Source organism: Delphinapterus leucas, chromosome 13 (assembly GCF_059928025.1).
Source record: "Delphinapterus leucas isolate spDelLeu-1000000601 "Yukka" chromosome 13, BTC_Dleu_Yukka2, whole genome shotgun sequence".
Taxonomy (NCBI): domain Eukaryota; kingdom Metazoa; phylum Chordata; class Mammalia; order Artiodactyla; family Monodontidae; genus Delphinapterus; species Delphinapterus leucas.
Genome location: NC_143141.1, coordinates 58,986,009 through 59,007,052, shown reverse-complemented (window position 1 = coordinate 59,007,052; position 21,044 = coordinate 58,986,009). Strand labels below are relative to the sequence as shown.

The window sequence follows — 21,044 nt, the reverse complement described above, 5'->3', positions numbered from 1 at the left end:
TCTGTCTCCTTCTGCTCTGGCTTCTCCTCTCTGTATCTTCCCCCAGCTCTCTCTCACGTACAGTCATCTCCCCACCTAGGTCACCAATCTTTAGCACATTTAAGCAACATGACAACGTCCTGGTAGACTTGTTTTGGCCTAGAATATTTGTACCAAACTCTTCTAGCTTTAATTTATCCAAAACAGAAATAGGAGAATCCCAATGGCCTGGAAACTGAAATAAAATAATGTTATCAGAGGTTTTTCATGACTTTTATGACTTAAATTGTGAGCCAAGCCAGAATGATGTAATTTCTAAAGGACTGATTTAATGTGAGGCCAAAATAAGTGATTCTTTCTGTTTCCTGTTCATATTTCATTCTGTGTTCAGCCTCTCAGATATGGAGACACCCTACTTTGTGTCACAGCAAAGAAGGACTCATTTCTCCTTTGACAACACTACCTTCGGAAGCTCTACAGACAGAAGCAATTAAATTATTTAAGGTAAGATTTTATATGAAGTTATATATTGTTAAAAAATTTAATAGGAAAAAATAAAACTTCAGATTATAAAGTTTCACTCTTTTCAAGAAAATTCCAAATGTGATGATGATTAAGAAAATCTACTGAAATAAAATTAGGTGAATTTAATATGCTTTCTGAGTGAGGATTTGAGACTTACTGCATTCAACTATCTATGATTTGGGCCATGTGAAACACTTAATATCAGAAGAATCATTTCCTCTTCAACCTCTCAAATGGAGAGATTTCTGACATCACTTGTACCTCAGTGTTGGGAGAGGGATCAATATCCTTCTTCTTCTCCAGTGCTACTCTCACATTCTTATTACTCAACCTCTATTAGAAATCCGTGGTGACTTGAAGCTTACCATTCAACTATGTCACTCTTAATCCTCCACCCCCATCATCTCTGTCATCAGTCACCTTCTGGTAACTCCTCAAATTTCATTAAGGATTTTGGCTCCCAACTCACATCTTTCTCTCTGCCTCAAATCTTGCCATTACCCTGAATTACTTTACTATCACTTCACTCACCAATGCCACGGCCTTAAGATTCCTGACCTTCTCAATGTCAGTAAGCTTCCTCTCTACCCTGCTTCACCTTCCAATTCTCCATGTCCACACCCTGACCTCAACATTCCTCATAAGTACACCACTTCTAAAAGCTTAAATTCTAATGTGTCTTTCATTAACCATAATCCCTTAGCCCATGAGCTCTCTAATTTTCTTTCTTCCATTTCTCATCCTCACTAAGACATTTTTTTGAGCCATTTATTTTCTTTGAGATCAAGAGAGAGCACGATAACTGCCTCTTGGCTTTTCTTCCTTCTTTATCTAGTCTGGATGACTTTCATTAATACTCATAGTTCCTTGGGACCTGTAGTTCCATGCAATCTTCAGCTGAACCCCAACCGAGATCAATGCTGCTGTCTTGCCTGCTTCCCTGTTAATCACATACATACTGCTAGAGAGCATCAAACAGCCGTATGGACTGGAGCCAATGTAAATCTGTGGTCTTCATTCCTTAGGGTCAACTGTCTCTCCTTTTGCTTGTCTTTGGTCACATCCCCTCAAATTCCCTACTTAGTAATGCTCCTCACAACAAAGTTACCTTCTAGTTCATTGGGAAAATTAGAGGGCATCAGAATTGATCACCTCGAATCTCTCTTCTCAACAGACTTTCTTTCATCTATTTTTTCCTCCATTACTCCAGTCTCAGAATATAATGTACCTTCTATGGATTCATGTCTTGACTCTGCACTGGGACCTTGGTACTTCATTTTCCCATAGTCTCTTAAAGTCTCAACTTTTGTCTCTCTTTTGGCTTTTTCTTGCCTACATTTCACCCATCTCAAAAAATTATATATTTACTAGATAATACTAAGGAATTGTTGTTAATTTGGGAAGGGGATAATGATGACATGATGGTTATGGGAAAAAAATCTTTATCAGTTGGAGAGCCCTACTGAAGTATTGGTAAAATAACATGATATACATTAGAATACTACAGAGAAAAAGTGGATGCAGGGGTTGAACGAAACAAGTGTGGCAAAATGCTTGTTGACAATTGTTGACACCAGGTGATGGGTACATTATACTGTTCTCTCTACTTTTGTTCATGTTTTTAAATTACCATAATTTTAACGTTTTTAAAAATCCACCTGTAGAATACACAAATACCCAAAGCAAGAAAGACTTTATACAAATATATTTGAAAATCTGGATGAAGTGATCAACTTTATAACAAAATATAAATGGTGAAATCCAGTTACAGAGGTGAATGAAAATTTAAACAGGGAAATTTACTAAACTTTATAAGTGTGGTTAATTTCAATGCTGTTTAAACTGTCCCAAAGCATAGGAAAGAAGGAAATTTTGCAAAATTTTTCTCTTTTACTTTTTTGGGGGTAAATCTCAAACATATATAAGAGTAGAGAGAATATTATGAAGTATAAGATACTCATCATCCAGCTCCACAGTTGTCAACATATGACCAATTTTGTTTTATTCTCCCCAACCCCACTGCTCCCCAAGATTGGATTATTTTGAAGCAATTCTCAGTCATCATGTCACCAGATTCTTTTTGTGAAGTGAGTATTACTTTGTTACCAAACCCCAGAAAATATTGTAGAAAACAGAGCATTTCATACAAAAACTAATAAAGTATTAGTAAACAGAATCCAACATCATACTAAAAGAATACTAATCATGACTAAGAGGGATTTGTTCCAGGAAATCAAGGATGGCTAAATATTAGGATGTCTATTAATATTATTGATTATTAAGTTGACAGTCATCTCTATAAATGGTGAACAGGCATTCATAAAATACTGATAGATATTTCCTTAACATGATAAAATATTCCTGCTTAGTAAAAACAAATGTCATGCTTTATGGGGAAATGCTTTAAACATTTTCATTAAAGTGAAGAACAAGACAATGATACTCACTCCCATTAATATTTTAAAAACTTCTTATTAAAGCATAATCTGTATAGAGTGTATCCCCATTATTATCAATATTATTATTATTTAGCATTCTATTAGTGGTACTAACCAGTTGCAATTAGGCAGTGAAAACAAATTAGAAGGGAACAAATTGGAAATGCAAATATTTACAGACTATATAATTGTATACCTGGGGAAAAAAACTTAAAAAACTACTACAAACAAAAAAGATAATTCAATCAGATAGTGAGGTACAAAATTAATAAGCAGAAATCAAAACTTTTTACACGTACAAACAACAACCAGTTAGAAGATAAAAGGAAGAACTTCTGCTTTTTGGCTGTGATGGAGCAACAGGAACTGGATTTACCCTACCAATGGTTTTCAGACTGTTGAATAACAGGCTGTGCAGGACAGTGATCCTCAGGAAAACAAATGAAGTAAGCTTTACAATCGTTGCAGCTTAATATCTTGGAGAGAGTTTCATGACCACAGTGCATGGAGGGACACCCAGATAGTGCTTGGCAGTCTTCCTGAGTTACCAAGACAGAGTTTAGAATTAGAGGAGGCCAAGATGGTTAGAATTCACAAAACTGAGAGGAGTGAGCAAAAGAGAGTGGGAAAGTGCTCCACAGATTCATAGAGGGTTCCTTTTGAGTTTTTAGCTGAGAACTGATAATCATGTGTGTGTGAGGAAACTACCTGAGGCTAGGGAAAGAACTACCAGAAAAGAATAGACAAAAAAAAAAAAAAATTCCTGGAGCTTACACATAGCTGAAAATAGTTTGTATTCCTATCATCCAGAATGGAAAGACCTCCTAATGCACTAAGCATCAAGTAGAGTACTCAAGACAGAAGTCACATTGATTTTTAATAACCTAACCTCAGAAATGGCATATCATCATTTCTGCCATATTCTACTGGTCACACAGACTAACTCTAGTACAATATGGAAGGGGATTGCCTCAGATATTGTCTGAATATCAAGAGATGGAGATCATTGGGGGCCATCTTGGAGACCAGCAGCCATACTTCATATATTCAAGAAGGTAGAGGACAGCATAAGCATTTTAAGAAGAGTAATGGAAGATATTTAAAAGATCCAGATTGAACTTTCAAAGATGAAAAATGTAGTGGCTAAAATGAAAAAAATACCCTGGATGAGATTAACAACAGGTAAGATAATGCAGTAGGCAAGACTAGTGAACTTAAAGACATAGCAAGAAAAATTATCCAAAATGAAACACAGAGTTTAAAAAAAATTGAATACAGTACAGTGAGCAATGGTATATTTTCAATCAGCCTAACATATATGGAATTGGAGGAAGAGGAAGGAGGGCAACAGAAAAATATTCAAGGAAATAATGGCTTAAATTTTCTTTTCCCAAATTTAATGAAAACTATAAAACTCTCAAATTTAAGAAGCTCAGTGAATCTCAAACGGAAGAAATGTGACAAAAACTGCTCTAATATACATCATAATCAATTGCTTTAGACAAGTTATAAAGAGGGTGGTGGTTTGGGAGGAATAACCTAACACATAGAGAACATAGATAAGAATGACAGCAGACTTCTTATTGAAAACTATACAAGTCATAAGATAGTGGAGTAACATCTTTAAAGTACTGCAGGGAAAAAAAATCTATCAACCTAGAATTCTATATCCAGTGAAAATATTTTTCAAAAACAAAGGTGACATAAAGGCTTTTTCAGATATATAAAACCTGAAAGAATTACTCCCCAGAAGACCAATACTACAAGAAATGTTCAGTGATGTCCTTTAGGCAGTCAGAAAATGATGCCAGATGGAAATCTGGATTTATGCAGAGGAATGAAGAGCACTAGAAATGGCAAATATGTGGGTAAATATATAAGAATTTTTCCTTATTATTTCAATCTCTCTAAAAGATAATTGACTGTTTAAAGGAAAGATAATAACATTGTATTGTGGGGTTTAAAATTATATGTAGAAATAAAATATATGACAATAATAGCACAAAGACTGAGAGAGGGGAAATGTAAGTATACTGTTATAAGGTTCTTATACTACAAGAAGTGGTATAATATTCCTTAAAGGTAGACTGTGATAAGATTAAAATATATGCTAAAACCCTAAAGCAACCACTTAACAAAAGTCAAAGAGGTTTAGCTGATAAGCCAATAAAGGACATAAAACAGAATCATAAAATATACTCTAGTAATTTTTTAAAAGGCCGAAAAAGAGGAAAACCAAAAAGAACATATGAGACAAATATAAAACAAATAGCAAGATAGAAGATTTATTCCTGATCATACTAATAATTACATTAAATTTAAATGGTCTAAACACTCCAATTACAAGGTTGAGATTGTCAGATTGTATAAAAAAGCAAGATCCAACTATATGCTGTCACAAGCAGTACTTCTTTTGTTTTCTGACATTTGTTGTAAGAAAAAAAGACTGACATTTTAAAATAGCCTGCTCAAAAGAAACTGATTTCGCTCTCAGAACTTCATTTTACTCCCAAATATCAATGTCATTAATAAGCGCAATATATTTAATTCATTGAAACAAATATATATTACACTATAACTACAAATTTATTTAATACATTATTACAATAATTTGGGGTTCAATTAGCATGCAAGTATTTTTAAGAATTCATAGATAGAACACTTTATGAGTATTGAAGTTGCTTCCCCTGCCTTTAGGCAATCCATCCTAAACTTTCTCAGGCAAGTGTACCTACTCCTCTAGTCAGGAACAAAACAAATTTTCACAGTTTTATTACAATGAACTGTTAAAATGAAGAATGATAAGTATTAATATCCTACTTTGGAAAATGTCTAGGAAAGATTATGCTATAACCTTTTACTAGTAACCTACTCCAAAATTTAATCTCTTTGGGGGAAAAAAGTATTTATCTGCATTCATTTTAAGTTATTTATTCTACTATTTCCCAAAATATTTTCCTCAGTAAACTAGTTTTTAAAGATGCCAATTGGTATTACTGGAAAAAAATAAAGATGGGAAGGGATTGTAGTCAAATAAGTTTAGAAATTCTGTGCTGTGTAGAGAATACAAAGATAAATAAGAAAGAGTCCCTGTCTTTATGAAGTTTATAGTCTGGTAGACCAGGGACTATTACTGTTCCATATGCCCTTAAAATGAATGCATATTCTGCTCTGAGGTGGAGTATTCTACAAATGAGTTCAAGTTGGTTGATAGTGTTATTCAGATTTTCTAAATCCATACTGATTTTTCTGCCTACTTGTTCTCTCAAATATTGACAGGGGATATTGAAATCTCTAACTTTAATTGTAAACTTTGTCTGTTTCTCCTTATAGTCCTATAGGTTGTTGCACCATGTATTTTGAAGCTATGTTTTTAAAACATTTAGGATTGTTATGTCCTCTAGATGAACTGACCCCTTTATCATTATAAAATGACCCTCTTTATCTCTGGCAGAATTCCTTGCCCTGAAATCTACTCTGTCTGATATTAACGTAGCCACTCTGGATTTCTTTTTATTAGTGTTATCACAATATATCCTTTTCCATCCTTTTAAACAAAAGCTATTGCTAAGAAGAGAATCAATATTTCATGCAGAATAAATCTGATCATTTCTCACCCTGAGTATATCTATTTTTTTCATTCAATTCAGACCTGCCAACTTTTTATAAATGCAGCAGTTGACTCTCCTGCAATTGATTACCACATATCTCTAGCCCAGAGTGCTTTGCAAATCTGTTTGACACATCCTGAGCTACAGAATGAAATTTGCTGTCAGCTCATTAAACAGACAAGACGGAGACAGCCACAGAATCAACCAGGACCACTGCAGGTATCTGTTGATACATATACATGCAATTTTAAATGATGTTGTTTTCCTGATTGTAAGAAAAATACATATTCAATACAGACATTTGGAAAATTACAAAAAGTATGAAATGGAAAAACAGCTATTAATATTTTTATGTATATCTTTTCAGTGTCTATATTTATATATAAATGTATATGTGTATGTCTTTATGCACTCACAGTTTTTCACATTACTAGAGCTACAGTGTACATACTACTTTTTAAAAACTATAGAACATAATCATTTCCCCTATAGCCTTCAATAGTCTACAGAACATTAATACTAGTTGTATTAATATCAATTACTATACATTTAGGTTTTTCCAATAATAAATACCACTACATTAGACATCTTTGAACCTAAATTTTGTGTGCAAGTCCAGTGAATTTCATTGAGTCCACTTCTAGAATTTTCCTATATCTTCAACAATGTTCAGTGTAATTCTTCTTTTAATTCCTTTCCAGGTAAAAAGTAGTATTTCACTATTGATTTTGGACGCATTTCCTTAATTATTAGTGCAGTTGAATTTATTTTCAGGGGGTTTTTGGTCACTTGTGTTTACTCTTCAGTGAATACCTCTTTTAATCTTTGCTTACTGACTCCCTGTCAACTACAGGATAAAATAGAAATTTCTTACCCTAGCCTGTAAGACTCTCAGGGGTGGATCCAGGTTTTGTGGGACTTGAAGCTTATGCAGCGAATACTCTCCAAGAAAAAGAGTACAAAATACATTACTTTTACACATTTTAAAAGAACGTATGACCATGTCATATGACTGGGACAGCTCATCGGGCCTGTCCCAGGGACTTGGAGGGGACCTGTGCATAGAGGGGTTCTGAAGCTTAATCTTTATGTGAATCAAGGGCCCTTCATAGTCTGGCTCCAGTGGCCTCCTCTTTCCCCACTTCATTTTATACTTCCTGCCTCCAGTGTACAGTGAATGAATAAACTCTCCCCATTCTTCAAACACACCCTGCCTTTGCATTATCCTTCACCTTGCACCTGGCATTATTCCTGTTACCTGGATCCCTCTGCTTTCTTCCTACCTGTGACTTCACCGTCCAGCCCAAGCAATATCTCTCCCATATATTCCTTCCTGACTTCCGCAACAGTAAGTCATTCCCTCCATTGGTTATACTTAAAAAATATTATTACAATGTATTAGCGATATTATATTATAAATTACTGTTTGAATATATAATGTCTTCTCCTGGACTGTAGGTTCTTCAAGGGCAGGGCCTTTCCCCCTTCTCCTTTTTTATATGACATTTAAAAAATTATTGAAGTTATACTTGCTTAATTAAAAAAATTAAGATAGAAAATAGAATATAGTCCAGAGCAAGAGAAGAATAAAAATCACATACAATTCTATTACCTAGACATACCTCTGTTAATATTTTTGTACTTGCCCCTTATTTAGGTATGTATCTATATATGGGTAGATAGTTTTTGCTTTTTGTATAAATAATTTTTTTGCTATTTTTCAATCTGCCCTTTCTCAGTGCCATTACTTATATTTCAATGAATGAGTTAATACATAAATGAACAAAAAGCAACAATTTCCCTGATCTTTGGGTGTGATATCAAAAAGGACTACCATATCACGTCTTCTGGTACCTCAGTTGTAGACAACGATATATACAACTAGATGGATTATGGTTCTGACCCAATAGGAAGCTTTTATGTTTTTATGTATTATAAACGCTCTAAGCAGATAATGTATATATGGAAAAAGCAAAAACATTGTGGGGTCAAGTAAGACTGTCATCATCCCCTTGCTCTCACAGCCTCTGTCAGTCATACTTGCCCTCACTTGGATCTCTGACGACCACATGGTGTCTGACCTGTGATGCTCTCTTTGCCCAGGGCTGGCAGCTCTTAGCGCTCTGTGTTGGGCTCTTCCTTCCCCATCATCCTTTCCTGTGGCTCCTCAGGCTCCACCTAAAGAGGAATGCAGATTCCAGGTACGCAGAATTCTAGCCAGCTAAACCATTTATGTGGCCTCTGAGTGTCTACAATAAATCAAAGGTATTTAGTAACCTGCCAGGTACATTTGTGGAAGAATGTGTGAAACAAATGTTGGTACAGGAAGCCTTTGGTTATTATTTATGTGGAGCTGGGAAAATATTTCCTTTGTTATGTTAAATCTCTTATGGAAGATTACAGTAAAAGCTTGAAAAACTGACAAAGAATATTTTAAGTGAAAAGTCTATTTCAAGTATGAATGTCTTATCATTAGTGGGTGTTCATTCAATAAAAGCAACTATTTTGTTTCCTTATTTTTCCTATTACTATTTTCTTCACATTGAATTCTTTTATGTAGAAGACTTCTCTGATGGTCTTCCCACCTTTTATAATTGTATGTATTTGAATTACTTCAGAATTTTTACTCCTTTGAAAAAGACTCATAAAATTCAGCTGTCAGAGTGGCTTTCTTACAGTGAGACCCAGGGCACCCAGCCAAGGGTTATCAGGATCATTTTGTCCAAGAGGTTCATATTAGGTTGTTTAAATAGACTCTGGGATTCAAACAAACAAACAAATGATGAATCAAAAAACAACTTGAAAGCAGTAGGAAAATATACTGCAGCTCATAATATATTTTGGAGACTCTGTCATCAAGGTCATGTGATTTCAATAGCAGTCACTGAGGACCCCCTACCCCCGCCAGACAAAGGTGACATTTTAAAGTCTAGCTAGAAGGCACTGGAATAAAGATATATTTAGAGATGTTATCAACCTGCTTTTATAAACAGAATAAAAATTATATATAACAAATGAGGGCAAATAAGACCTCTATCCAGCTTTTACTGGATTTATTTACTCCACTGGTTTTGTTTAACGTTTAACATTTTTAAAGAAGTGCATGTTTTGCAAAAAAGGAAAATATATTTTTGTTTGAAGATATTTTCTTACCTTGCTTAGCAGGAATGGCATTAACCTCTGTTCTTCAAAAGAGAACTCTCCTTATCATGCACTTCTTAAGTTATCCTGCACTAGTCTTTATACAGTTATTTTCTTCATATTTGTTAATATAATCATTGTATATTGACCATAAAATGTCTGGTAATTTTAAATTTATTTTGTGACTATAATAATACAATAACAATGAAGATTGTTTTGTGGGGAAGTCTGGTTTAGTCAGTGGCAAAAGTAAAGACACTAGAATTTGAGAAAAGTGACAGCAGTTAATATCACTCAAAAAGAAAAATTACTGTTAACGTTAGCATAATACATTGTAATATTGTACACCAAGGAAAGCTTTCGTAATGGTTTCATATATATAAAAGGTTGTCTTAATTAAATTTGTTCTTAGGCTTTATCTTAAGTTTTGTATTATAGGACAGAATTTGGAAAATATGCCATTTACTGCCAACGATGTGTAGAAAGAACGCAACAGAATGGAGATCGAGAAGCAAGACCCTCAAGAATGGAAATTCTTTCCACCCTTCTTCGAAACCCGTATCATCATTCTTTGCCCTTCAGTATCCCCGTACACTTCATGAATGGGATATATCAGGTAGATTAGACTTTCTACCCAATGAAAACATGCTTAGTCTAGAATTCTAAGTGCACTCTGTGGAACTGGGAAGTGAGACTGTCTCCCTATTTCTGTCAGCTCCTGGCAGTGATAAATATGCAAATGTATTAGACCTTCTGTCAGGACAGCTGAGTTGTGAAACAGTTTTGCTAAAAAGGATTCACACTAAAAAAATCCATAATTGAACCAAATAAGGGAGGAGTTTCACTGCCATTATAATTCTGATGGAGAAAAACAAAAAGGTTGAGGCCTTTCCCCACCTGGGTACCGGCTAGGTGAGGAAATAATTACTAACGTGTGGGATGTGTACAGGTTTAGTCTCTTTAAAGTCTCCAGATCTCAGGGATTATCTGGGAAAACTGTCCAAGCCCTCCCAACTCAGATCTAAATGCTTGCTTATTAACTCAAGCAAACATGTTCCAAAGCTAGCAATTAGTCTTTGTAGCTCTAAGCCTTTTATCACGGAATTCAGATACTTAACTGCATATTAAAGAAACAAAAATTAAATGTGTTTATTTTTTTTCCTTTGCTTAAAGATTACATATTGTACTGTAGTTCTTGGTTTGCTTCTAATGGGCAGGCATAATATCTCTGCAAGATGTTTGCAGCTGTCAAATGATCTTTCTATTTTGAATTCATGTCTGTTGGCTGAAGCCAAGATTTCTGAATTCTTACATCAAGCTAATGACTAAGATGACATTAAATTTCTCCAGCGGAGCTTTGGAAAAAAAGTGAAAACACCTAGATAAATATGTTATCATTAATCATGCATCAAGAATGCCCTGTTTCCCCCTTGAAATCTAAGTTTGAAATGTTTGTACCTTTTTATTAAGAGAACGACTTTGTTATTTCTGTTTAGGTAGTTGGATTTGATGCATCCACCACAGTGGAAGAATTTTTGAATACTTTGAACCAGGATACAGGGATGAGGAGGCCAGCACAGTCTGGATTTGCATTGTTCACAGATGATCCTTCTGGCAGGGATTTAGAGCATTGTCTTCAAGGAAACATCAAGGTAAAACCAACTCCTTTTAAGGAGGCAGACCCAGAAAACAGCAAAGAAGCTACTCTGCTATTTGCAAAAAGTTTAGCTCAAGAATTTTCCAAAAATTTAAGCAATCTAATTTTCATAATAAAAATAATATTGCAGGACTTTGTTGAAGCTGTAGAATTCTTAATACGATCTGCACACACACATACTCCATGTTAAAGAGAGGAAGAGGATTAATAATAGTAATAATACCCTAAATATTAGGGTAAAAAGAGTGGAGGTGTGGAAGGTCTAATAAAATGCCTTTCCATTTTATTCATTCACTCAGCAATATTCGTGGAACTGTTTATTGTGTCCCAGGAGCTGGTCCAGACCCTGTGGGTAATATAAAGAAGGTCGAGAAATTGTCCCTGCACACAGTGAACTTCTAATTTGCTTAGGAAAGAGTAGCCTTATACACTGATAACCTTCAATCTGAAAGTGATAAATATATAAAGAGTAAGGTGAACATTCTACAAAGGGAGAGATTAAGTTCAGATTGGAAATTAGGGAAGAGCTAAACTGGTCTTTGAGGGATTGGTAGAATATGGACCTGTGGAAATAAAGAAGAGATTCCAGACATAAGGAAAATCATGAGCAAAGACAGAGAATTGGAAGATTCTTTAAAAATGTTTTCTAGGTCATAGTAAAATAACTGTAATAAAGTTTCCATCTAGCAATGGCAACAATTAAAAATATAGAATATAGAACCATAAGGAACCTTAGAGAAATAACCCACTTATTTTGCAAATGAGGAAACTGAAGCCCAGAGTGAAAAATGATTTATGGCAAATCAAACGGCTAGAACCAGGTCTGGACCCTCTTACTTGATGTGGTCCTTGATTGCTCTTGGGAATAAGTACCTTGTTATGGAGTAAAGGTATTTCTATGATTTGGAGATTAAAGAATTGGGGCAAAGCCAGGGACACACCTATGAGTTTAGAACATATGAAATATCAGTACTTTCATCTAACTCCCAGAAGCCCAGCTCCACTTGCAGAACGATCTGTTGGGTGTCCATGGGGTTCCGCAGACTATGTTAAAGCTCATACTTAGTTCCTTAGGAGTACTGGTCAGAAGATAGGATTTCCACCTCACTCCACCCCACCCCTGCCTTATTTCTTCAGCTGCATTTTGAGACATCTAGATAAATGAATGTCTTTTTCTTCTCAGCTCCAAGTATATCCTGTTTAGATCAACAATTCCAAATGTAAATTTTTGAGACAGACATTCCTTGAGCACTGTTAATAATTAGTCAATAAGATAAGCTAGTATTTTTGGTTGGCTTGAACTGAGTAAATATTAGGGGCTTTGGTGAATAACTGCTTACTCCATAATTCTGAAAACTGTTATTTATAATTCTCAAATGACCAGTTTAAAAAAAACAAACAAACATTTATTTGGTTCCTGGAGAATTTTTGTTCTTTCCCAATCAAAAATCTTAACATTATATTTCAGATTTCTTTGGTATAACTTCAGTTATTCCAATCTTTATAAACTCAGAAGGTGGGAAGTTGCTTCTTCAGTGACTAAATCATGAAAAAATTCCTGGAATCTTCTTGTTTCCAGTCTCATGCAGTCCTTCATTAAGATTCCTTTTTGAGTAAAAAATTCATGGCCATAGTCCAAAGTTAATGTGTGTCCAAAAGGATAAGAGGACCAAAGAGTGATTTATAATTAAATTCTAAACTCAGAGCTGCAGAAGCTTAAAACAGAAAGCACCAGTCCATTTGGTTTGATCACATTAATTGAAAAATTTCAGTCTATAGACATGCTTGTCTTCAAAAAATACCCAATGTGAAAAATATTATGAATCTCCATTTTCCACTTCCCTTCTAGATTTGTGACATTATCTCTAAATGGGAACAGGCTTCCAAAGAACAGCATCCCGGGAAATGGGAAGGTACGAGAACTGTTCGTCTCACTTATAAAAACAGGTGTGTAATGCCATTGCCAAGTGCCAAAGTGGGAGTATGCGTCTATGTTCAAATCATGCACCTACAATTTAGTTTCCTATTGAATAGCCTTAAAAATTATATTCATTTATATGTTTTCTTATAAATGGTAACTGTTTCTGTAGGAAGAAGAAGAAACTGTCACATAAATTTTTTTCTCTAATTCTAGTTTGTTAATGTCATGAATAATTATATTTTATAAAAATATGCACTTGGACAAAGATTAGAAAAAAACTATAGGAAAATATAGCTGCTCTCTTAGGGTAGTTGATATAATTTTTCACTTTCAAAATTTCCTTTAACACTATTATTACATTTTTTCATAAGACTGAATACTCAAATACCCTACTGCAGACCTGTAGTAAGAAGTATTTGTTTACCCAAGTCTTTCAGAAGTGATATATTCATATCCATTCATTCTTATTCTTTCATATTCTCTCTTCCTCTGTATTTATTGAGCTTCAACTATAAGCCTGGCACTTAGATAGATGCTCTGGATAAAATGATAATAAAAACAGACACAATCCCTGATCTTTTGGAATTTACAGGCTAGTGAGGAAGACGGTTGCTAATTTTACAATGACTCTAATGAGTATATAATAACATATTAAGTTCTCTGAAAGAAAAGAGCATGGTTCTGTGAGAGCACATGGCAAGAATCCTGACCTAGCCTGGAGACTTCGGGAGGCTTCTTTAAGGAAATGATGCTTATGCCCACGTCAGAAGGGCGCTGAGAGTGGAAATGGATGGAAAAGGATGTTCAAAGCCTGTATAAGGAGGCTGTGCAGTGTTTCAGGAACTGGGAAAAAGCTGGTAGGGCTGGAGCACTCACTTTCTCAACTGATACAATTTTAAAAGACTTTGGCAAATGATCAGAAATCAGGTTTTCTTTCTTTCTTTTTTTTTTTAATATCTTCTTTTCTTCCATGTATTAGTAGAAGGTGGTATTTAATAAAGAGTGTTCACTGACCAGGTCATATTAACTGTACAACAACAGCAAAAAAACTAAAAAAAAGTATTTTCTTGTTTTATTTGACTCATATCCCATAAAGTAAGAAATCTAAAATATCAGACCAAGAGCCTGGTAGAATTATTGGTGAAGTGTTGACTTCTTTCAGAAGGCTACTTTTGGAATATGTTCATAGATCTGAAATTGGGATATGAGAAGTAAGGGTACTATGTAACATAAAGAATGTAACAGCCTTTGATCCAGTTCAGGATCTCTTTTTCTGATACTTTATTCCACAGAAATACCCGCATAAGTGGGCAAGAATATTCCAGTATGCTTTATAACAGTGAAAAATAAGTGTTGTAGGGGGTACTTAAGTTTATCAATAGGGAAACAGTTAAATAAATATTGTGCATTCGTATTGTGGATTCCTCTTACACACTCAGACATTGAAGGGTCACCACTGTTTGAACAGACTCCTTTGATCTGAATAAATGGTGGTTTTGAGCCACGAGAGCTTCTGTGTTCAGGGGTTCATGAGCTGAGGTGATTCGCAGGAGTTCTGGGTAACGAGAAGGTAACTGTCAAGCTTTGGTATCTAAGGTTTTAAAATCTCATATTCGTAGAGATAAGCAGGATTATTTAGATACTAGAAATATAATAGGCTGTACTCCCAGAGGAACCTGTCTCCACTGATGGCAGTCTTCATCTGTGGCCCTTTGGTGACTGGCAAGAACAGCAGCTGGAAGATGTGGACCTTCCAGATGATTGTTTTAGTTTTGTGATCGCTGGAGCAGTGGTTCTCAAAGTGTGGGCCCTGGATCTGCAGCTTCAGTATCACATGGAAACACGTTGAAATGCAAATTATTTGGCCGCATGTCAGGCCTACTAAGTCAGAATGTCCGGGGATAAGGCCCAGGAGTCTGTTTTAACAACTCTCCAGGTGATTCTTACTCATGCTAAGTTTTGAGAAGCACTGATCCAGAGGTCCGTGTTGCTGCCTGTGTCTTTTGTGGAAGGAAGCCAGCTCCTGGACCTGACCTGCCATATATCTTTATGCAGAAGAGGTTCAGGAATTTTCATTTGGTTTTGTTGGCACTAAGTGGAATTACGTCCATGTCTAAGACTATTCCTAACACTGCATAGCTTATGAATGCTGAATACATACTGATTTTGACTGTGATGGCCACAGTTGGAACCAAAATTAAATGGATGAAATGGAGAAAAGTGGTCTGAAAGACGTAAGAATACTGTGCCAAGTCTAGCAAACACCACCAGGGAGGACAAAGACAGTCGTGAATAACACAATGCCTTGTTAACAACAACAAAGCTTTATGACAGTATCTTTGACATCAGAGAAAAAGCAACTCGATCATAACGTTTAATTTTTAACAGAAATCTGAAATGGCTGGATAGCCACGTCTATGAGAAAGTACTGTTTCTAAATGTGGTCGTGATTTGCACATGTGTAAAATAGCTTAGACAACGAGCCCTAATTTCCAGGGACACAGTTAGGAGGGGAGCTGGCTGTGACCTACCATGCAGCTGCGGACTTGATTCTTCATCTGTCAGGCAGCGCTGTAATAAGCAAAACTAAAGCACCAGCTCTCTTTATCATGGAATTTTTGCCTATATTTAGTAAGTTATGAAATTTTAATTATTTAGATTTAGGGGTTAAGGATCTAATTAATAGGTTTTGAACTTGTTCTCATAGAAAACCATTTGGTAACCAACGTTTAAATTCTATTCATATTTAAGCCACTTATTTAATTTGGTTTCTTACTGTCTATTTGAAATTGCAAAATCAAAGCATGTTTTTAACAAAACAAAACTGGCAAGGGTCTTTCTCTACAGAGAACAACTCTTCCTTCTCCCCTCTTTGAAACGAAAGATTATTTTCAATAATTCTTTGTTATTGTTTTCTGGAACATAGTTTAACATTCCCATCTCTGCCACCTTTAGCTGACTGTAAGAGCACCTATATCCATTGGATCCTAAGCCAAGAAGCCTCTTAACAGGTCACCTAGGTTATCCCATTTCTTCCAGCTGTGTTCACACCAAAAAAAAAAAAAAAAATTCTAGTATGAAGAGACTCTTGTGATTCTAAAGACCTCCAGAGAAGGCTCATCATCATCATAATAGTAATAATAATAACTACCACCAATATTTATTGAGCACTTACCACATGCCAGGCCCTATGCTGAGCTGTTTATATGCGTCATCTCATTAAATCCTAACAACACCGCTAGGTAGGTGTTATCATTAATCTCCATCTTATAGATGAGGAAACTGAAGCTTTAGAGAGTTAACTCATTTACCCAAGGCTACAGAAGGGATTTTTCAGGGGTTTTTTTGGCAAATAGTTTCCATATGTAACAATTCTCACCACCATTCATTTATCCATTCATGCCGTAAACATGTATCCAGTGTCTGCCAGTGCCAGGCCTTGTTGAAGCCCTAGAGATTCAAAGGTGAATAGAATTTTCCTACCTTCTAGAAATCTTACAATTTATAGGGAGAGACAGACATGAATTCTTAGCAATGTGATTAATGCTGTAACAGTGACAGTATAGCAGAGTAGTGAAGAACATGGGCTCTGGAGAGAAACTGCCGGGTTAGAATCCTGGCTCCCCCACTCTGTGACCTTGAACAAGTCACTCACCATCTCTGTGCCTCAGGTCCCCTCTGCATGAAGTGGAGATGAAAACAGTACCTACCTTTAGGGTTGCCTGAGGGACTAAATGTTGGCAAATGTAAAGCACTTGGATCAGAGCCTAACACATAGTAGATACCCCAGTGATATTCGCTCTTATTGTGAATATAGCATGTCTGTTTACAAGCTGTTGTGTGAACAGAGAGGAAGGCTTCTCACAGTGGTGACTTCTGAGCACAGGACTTGTGGTAGCCATAGAGGCCGGAGGAGAACAGGGAAGGGGCGTCACAATTGCAGATTTCGTAGTGTTATTAGCAGACCATGGTGGACAGAGGAAGGAAGGAAGGTAAATGGAGAGTGAAGGCAGGCTGCTTCCTCAGTAAGTTTACATGGTGATGAGAAAGGCAACAGTAGGAAATAAATGCTCTGAGGACTGAAATATGGAGCCGGTTGGAGGCGAGCAAAAGGATTACCCAGCAGTGCCGAGAGCTCTGCTGAACTTGGAGCAGTGTGTTTGCTGATACTGGTCCACATAGTGATGTGATTTCCATCCCACAGTGTTCAGCTTCCTGGATGTCAAGTGAGGAGGTGGGCATTTGGGAATGCCCCGGCCTTCCAACGTGTGCCCTCCCTGCTGTGACAGAAGCCCCTTTCTCTGCTTCAGGCCCCTTTAGGATTGGAGAGCAGCTGGAAGCTGGTCATATTGGGAGAGACTCAAGATCATGTAACCCTGGCACCTTTCCTATTCAAGATCCGTGGATTTGATTTTCTGACTTCCTGATCATTTTTGTGACTCTTTAGTTCCTCTTCACATTCTCTCCAAATCCCTATAAAGCTGTTGGAGCCCAAACTGTTCCATTAGGGGCTTGAGCCTATGGTTCCTACAGGTTGTGTTCCTATATGTGTGTCTGGAATTGTTTTTCTCTTTTGTGCCTATAGTGCTTCATTTTCCCTTCCCAGGTGCAGTCTTATTGGCATGCCAGAAATGATAGAAAATGCACTTTAGCTCTTCTTGCCTGTAGCCATTTGAACTACAGGTTCTTTTTTCCCTCCTAGCTGTATTACTAATTCAAACTTTTACTAAGAACCTTCCAGTGGTTAACACTTAGCTAAAAAAACCCTAGTGCATTATAGTGATGAATAAGACATAGTTCTTAACTTCAAGTGGAGAAAATAAGCTAAGTACAAAAATGTTCACATGCCAGAAAGGGAGGGCTTTCATCTTAAACTTTATTCTCTTTATTTTATATCCCTTTGCTAACACCATTTTGAATTTAGAATCTATTTCTATTGCCCAGCCATATTCTCCTACCAGTTAACAATTTGCCATCATGCAGTCACAGATAATTATTTTATCAAGAAACCATTCTGGGGCTTCTCTGGTGGCGCAGTGGTTGAGAGTCTGCCTGCCGATGCAGGGGACATGGGTTCGTGCCCCGGTCCGGGAAGATCCCACGTGCCGCAGAGTGGCTGGGCCCGTGAGCCATGGCCGCTGAGCCTGCGCGTCCAGAGCCTGTGCTCTGCAGCGGGAGAGGCCACAGCAGTGAGAGGCCCGCGTACCGCAAAAAAAAAAAAAAAAAAGAAACCACTCTGAATGATGGCCCAGGCCAGTGATTCTTAAGCTGGCGTGAACGGAAAGAATAATCAGAACGTTGGGGAGGAAGAGCTTTTCAAAGTACACCCCCGCCCCCGTGCTTCCCCCAAGATTCTGACCTGCTGCCCTCTCATTCCTTGCTATTTGAGGTAATTACCACGAAAGACTCTGTGACTGATGATAGGGTGTCCTCTCCCTATCATCAAGTGGATAGGGGAAAAAAGGCTGGAAATCCAGTTATAGCTAATTGAGCACACACTTAACAAATGCCAGATCTAAATCTCTGTTTTCCTGCCACTGTGTTGTCATGACAATATTAAGGTATGTCACGGGGCTGCTTACCCACCCCACTGTCACGGCATTTACAGTGTTTACAGTGCTCTGTGCCTGCCCTGCAGCCTGGAATCAGAGCCCCGGAAGCCTCACATACCAAGAAACAGCACAGTGATTAAACACAGAGGGTCACTGAATTGAGGAAGACCTAGGCGAACAAAAGTCATGTCATGTTTCAACAAATAATAATGATAACATGTAAACTATTTTTGAGATCCTAAGGCTGTTTATCAGAATGTGGCATAAAAAAGTCAAAACATTTAAATGTGCAAATATTATCTTTTAGATTCCCAGAGAAAAGCCCCACTTGACCATTCGATGTTGATTTTGAATTGAAACCTTCATTTTCTATTCCCTGGTGTGTCCAAGGTGTTTAGGAAAGATCATGGGTGTTTTGAAAACTGGGTTTATACAGCCCACTGGTGTCTGAGGTCCTTCCTCAGTAACATCTAAGGTATTAAGGTATTTCAGGGCATAAAGGTAGCATAGAAGCATCCATCAGCCTCAACTTCAAAGCAGTTTTTCCTCAGTTTGCTGATAAATGTTATAAAGAACAGAAATAGAGGTCATTAACCGATAGTAATGGTCTAAGTTTGTATCATTGAGAGAACTATTGTTAGAGCAACCCCATATCAGTCCTCTGGATTTCTCTTTACTTTTTTCCTTTGTAAGTAGATCATTTAATGAAAAATTTCCTCTTTTTTTTACAGACTGTATTTCTCAATGCAAGCTCGTGGAGAGACTGATAGAGAAAAGCTGCTGTTAATGTATCAGACAAATGATCAAATAGTAAATGGACTTTTTCCTCTGAACAGGGACCTGGCGTTAGAAATGGCAGCTCTTTTAGCTCAGGTAACTTCCATGGTATATAGAGCGATGTTTTATAATGATAAAATACTAATTTCTCCACTGAATTAAATGTAGTAAAACAATATACCTTTCGTAATTCTTTAAATTCAGTTTGCTGTGATTAACACCTTAAAAATTACAGGCATTATAATTGCAGCCTGACTCCCATTGCTGACAATTGCGGTGATGTAGAATGAGACAATATTCCATAAAGGGAACCTAGTTTCTTAATCTCTTGAAAATATCCCACTAGGCTTTGCATTTAATAAAGGAGTTTGAGTGTCGAGCTGTGGGGTTGTGGTTGCCATGCTAAAATCGTTCAGTAGTCAAATAGGATCAGTCTTCTAAAAAGCTAAAGCACTTTCTTTTATTTACCTATTGGATCAGTTAAGTTCAGTTGGCTGTAAACCACACACGCATGCAAATTAATAATGACAGTTAAAATGGAAGTGTTATTTGTCTCTCATATGGAGAGTGTTGGGGCCCAGGGCAGTGTGCCCCCAAATATGCCTCAGTGGCATATTGATTATTTTTAATTAAAGTTACTTGAGAAACAGCTGGTGAAAAAAAATGATATATATTTAAAAAACACTCTGACCTCCCTCTTTTCCCTTAAAAGCAGGAAATAAATCTTCCCATGTGAATGTATCCTCCCTCTACCAGAAGGATAAAAAGCATCCTTGTCAACAGAGTTAGGGAATTCAAGGCTAAGAAAGCTGTATAAACAAACTTTGTTGCTTCTTCACTAATCTGCTATCCCAAGCACAAACCCCTTTGTTTTGTTAAATCTTCATAAATAATTGTTTCTTTGTCTAAAAATGATGTATAAACAGCCTGCTTTGGTCATTTCAGGGGTCCCATTTCTATGAGACCTCTGTGCGTTCAATTGGTTTTTTCTCTCCTGTTAATCTGTCTTGTGTCAGTTTCATTATTAGACCAGCTAAGAGAACTCTAGAGGGATGTGGGGTGGGGGGAATCTGCCCCTCCCCAGCGAGAGATAGGCATGCTGGCGCCTCTACAGGCATTAGGGGCATAGGCTTTATCCTGCCCTCCATTCTGCTGTCATCTTCACGGTCCTGGAGGTCTGCCAGAGCTCCAGCCATTACATCAATGTTCCAGGCATCATAATGGAGGAAGGACTGAAGAAGGGCATGCCCTCCTGCTTTTGAGAAACTTCCCAGCAGTTACACAGAACACTTCTATTTATGTTTCTCTGTCAAAACTTAAGTCACACAACCTTGCCAGCCTACAAGAGAGACTGGAGAATGTGGTCTTAGCTGGGCAGCAGTGAGCCCAGCTAAATTCAAGGTTTTTATTATTCAGAAAGAAGGAGAGAATGGTCATAAGAGA

At 36.8% G+C, this 21,044-nt stretch overlaps 1 protein-coding gene across 1 annotated transcript in view; it reads left to right on the top strand.

Moving 5' to 3' along the window:
- Positions 1-21,044, top strand: part of PLEKHH2 (pleckstrin homology, MyTH4 and FERM domain containing H2) — a 107,602-nt gene that overhangs the window by 73,236 nt on the left and 13,322 nt on the right. Inside the window, exons 18-24 of the mRNA XM_022573958.2 lie at positions 371-483; positions 6,593-6,772; positions 8,657-8,754; positions 10,133-10,310; positions 11,191-11,346; positions 13,201-13,298; positions 19,556-19,697. Coding sequence (XP_022429666.2) covers positions 371-483; positions 6,593-6,772; positions 8,657-8,754; positions 10,133-10,310; positions 11,191-11,346; positions 13,201-13,298; positions 19,556-19,697 — 965 coding nt within the window. The remainder of the gene's footprint in view (positions 1-370; positions 484-6,592; positions 6,773-8,656; positions 8,755-10,132; positions 10,311-11,190; positions 11,347-13,200; positions 13,299-19,555; positions 19,698-21,044) is intronic.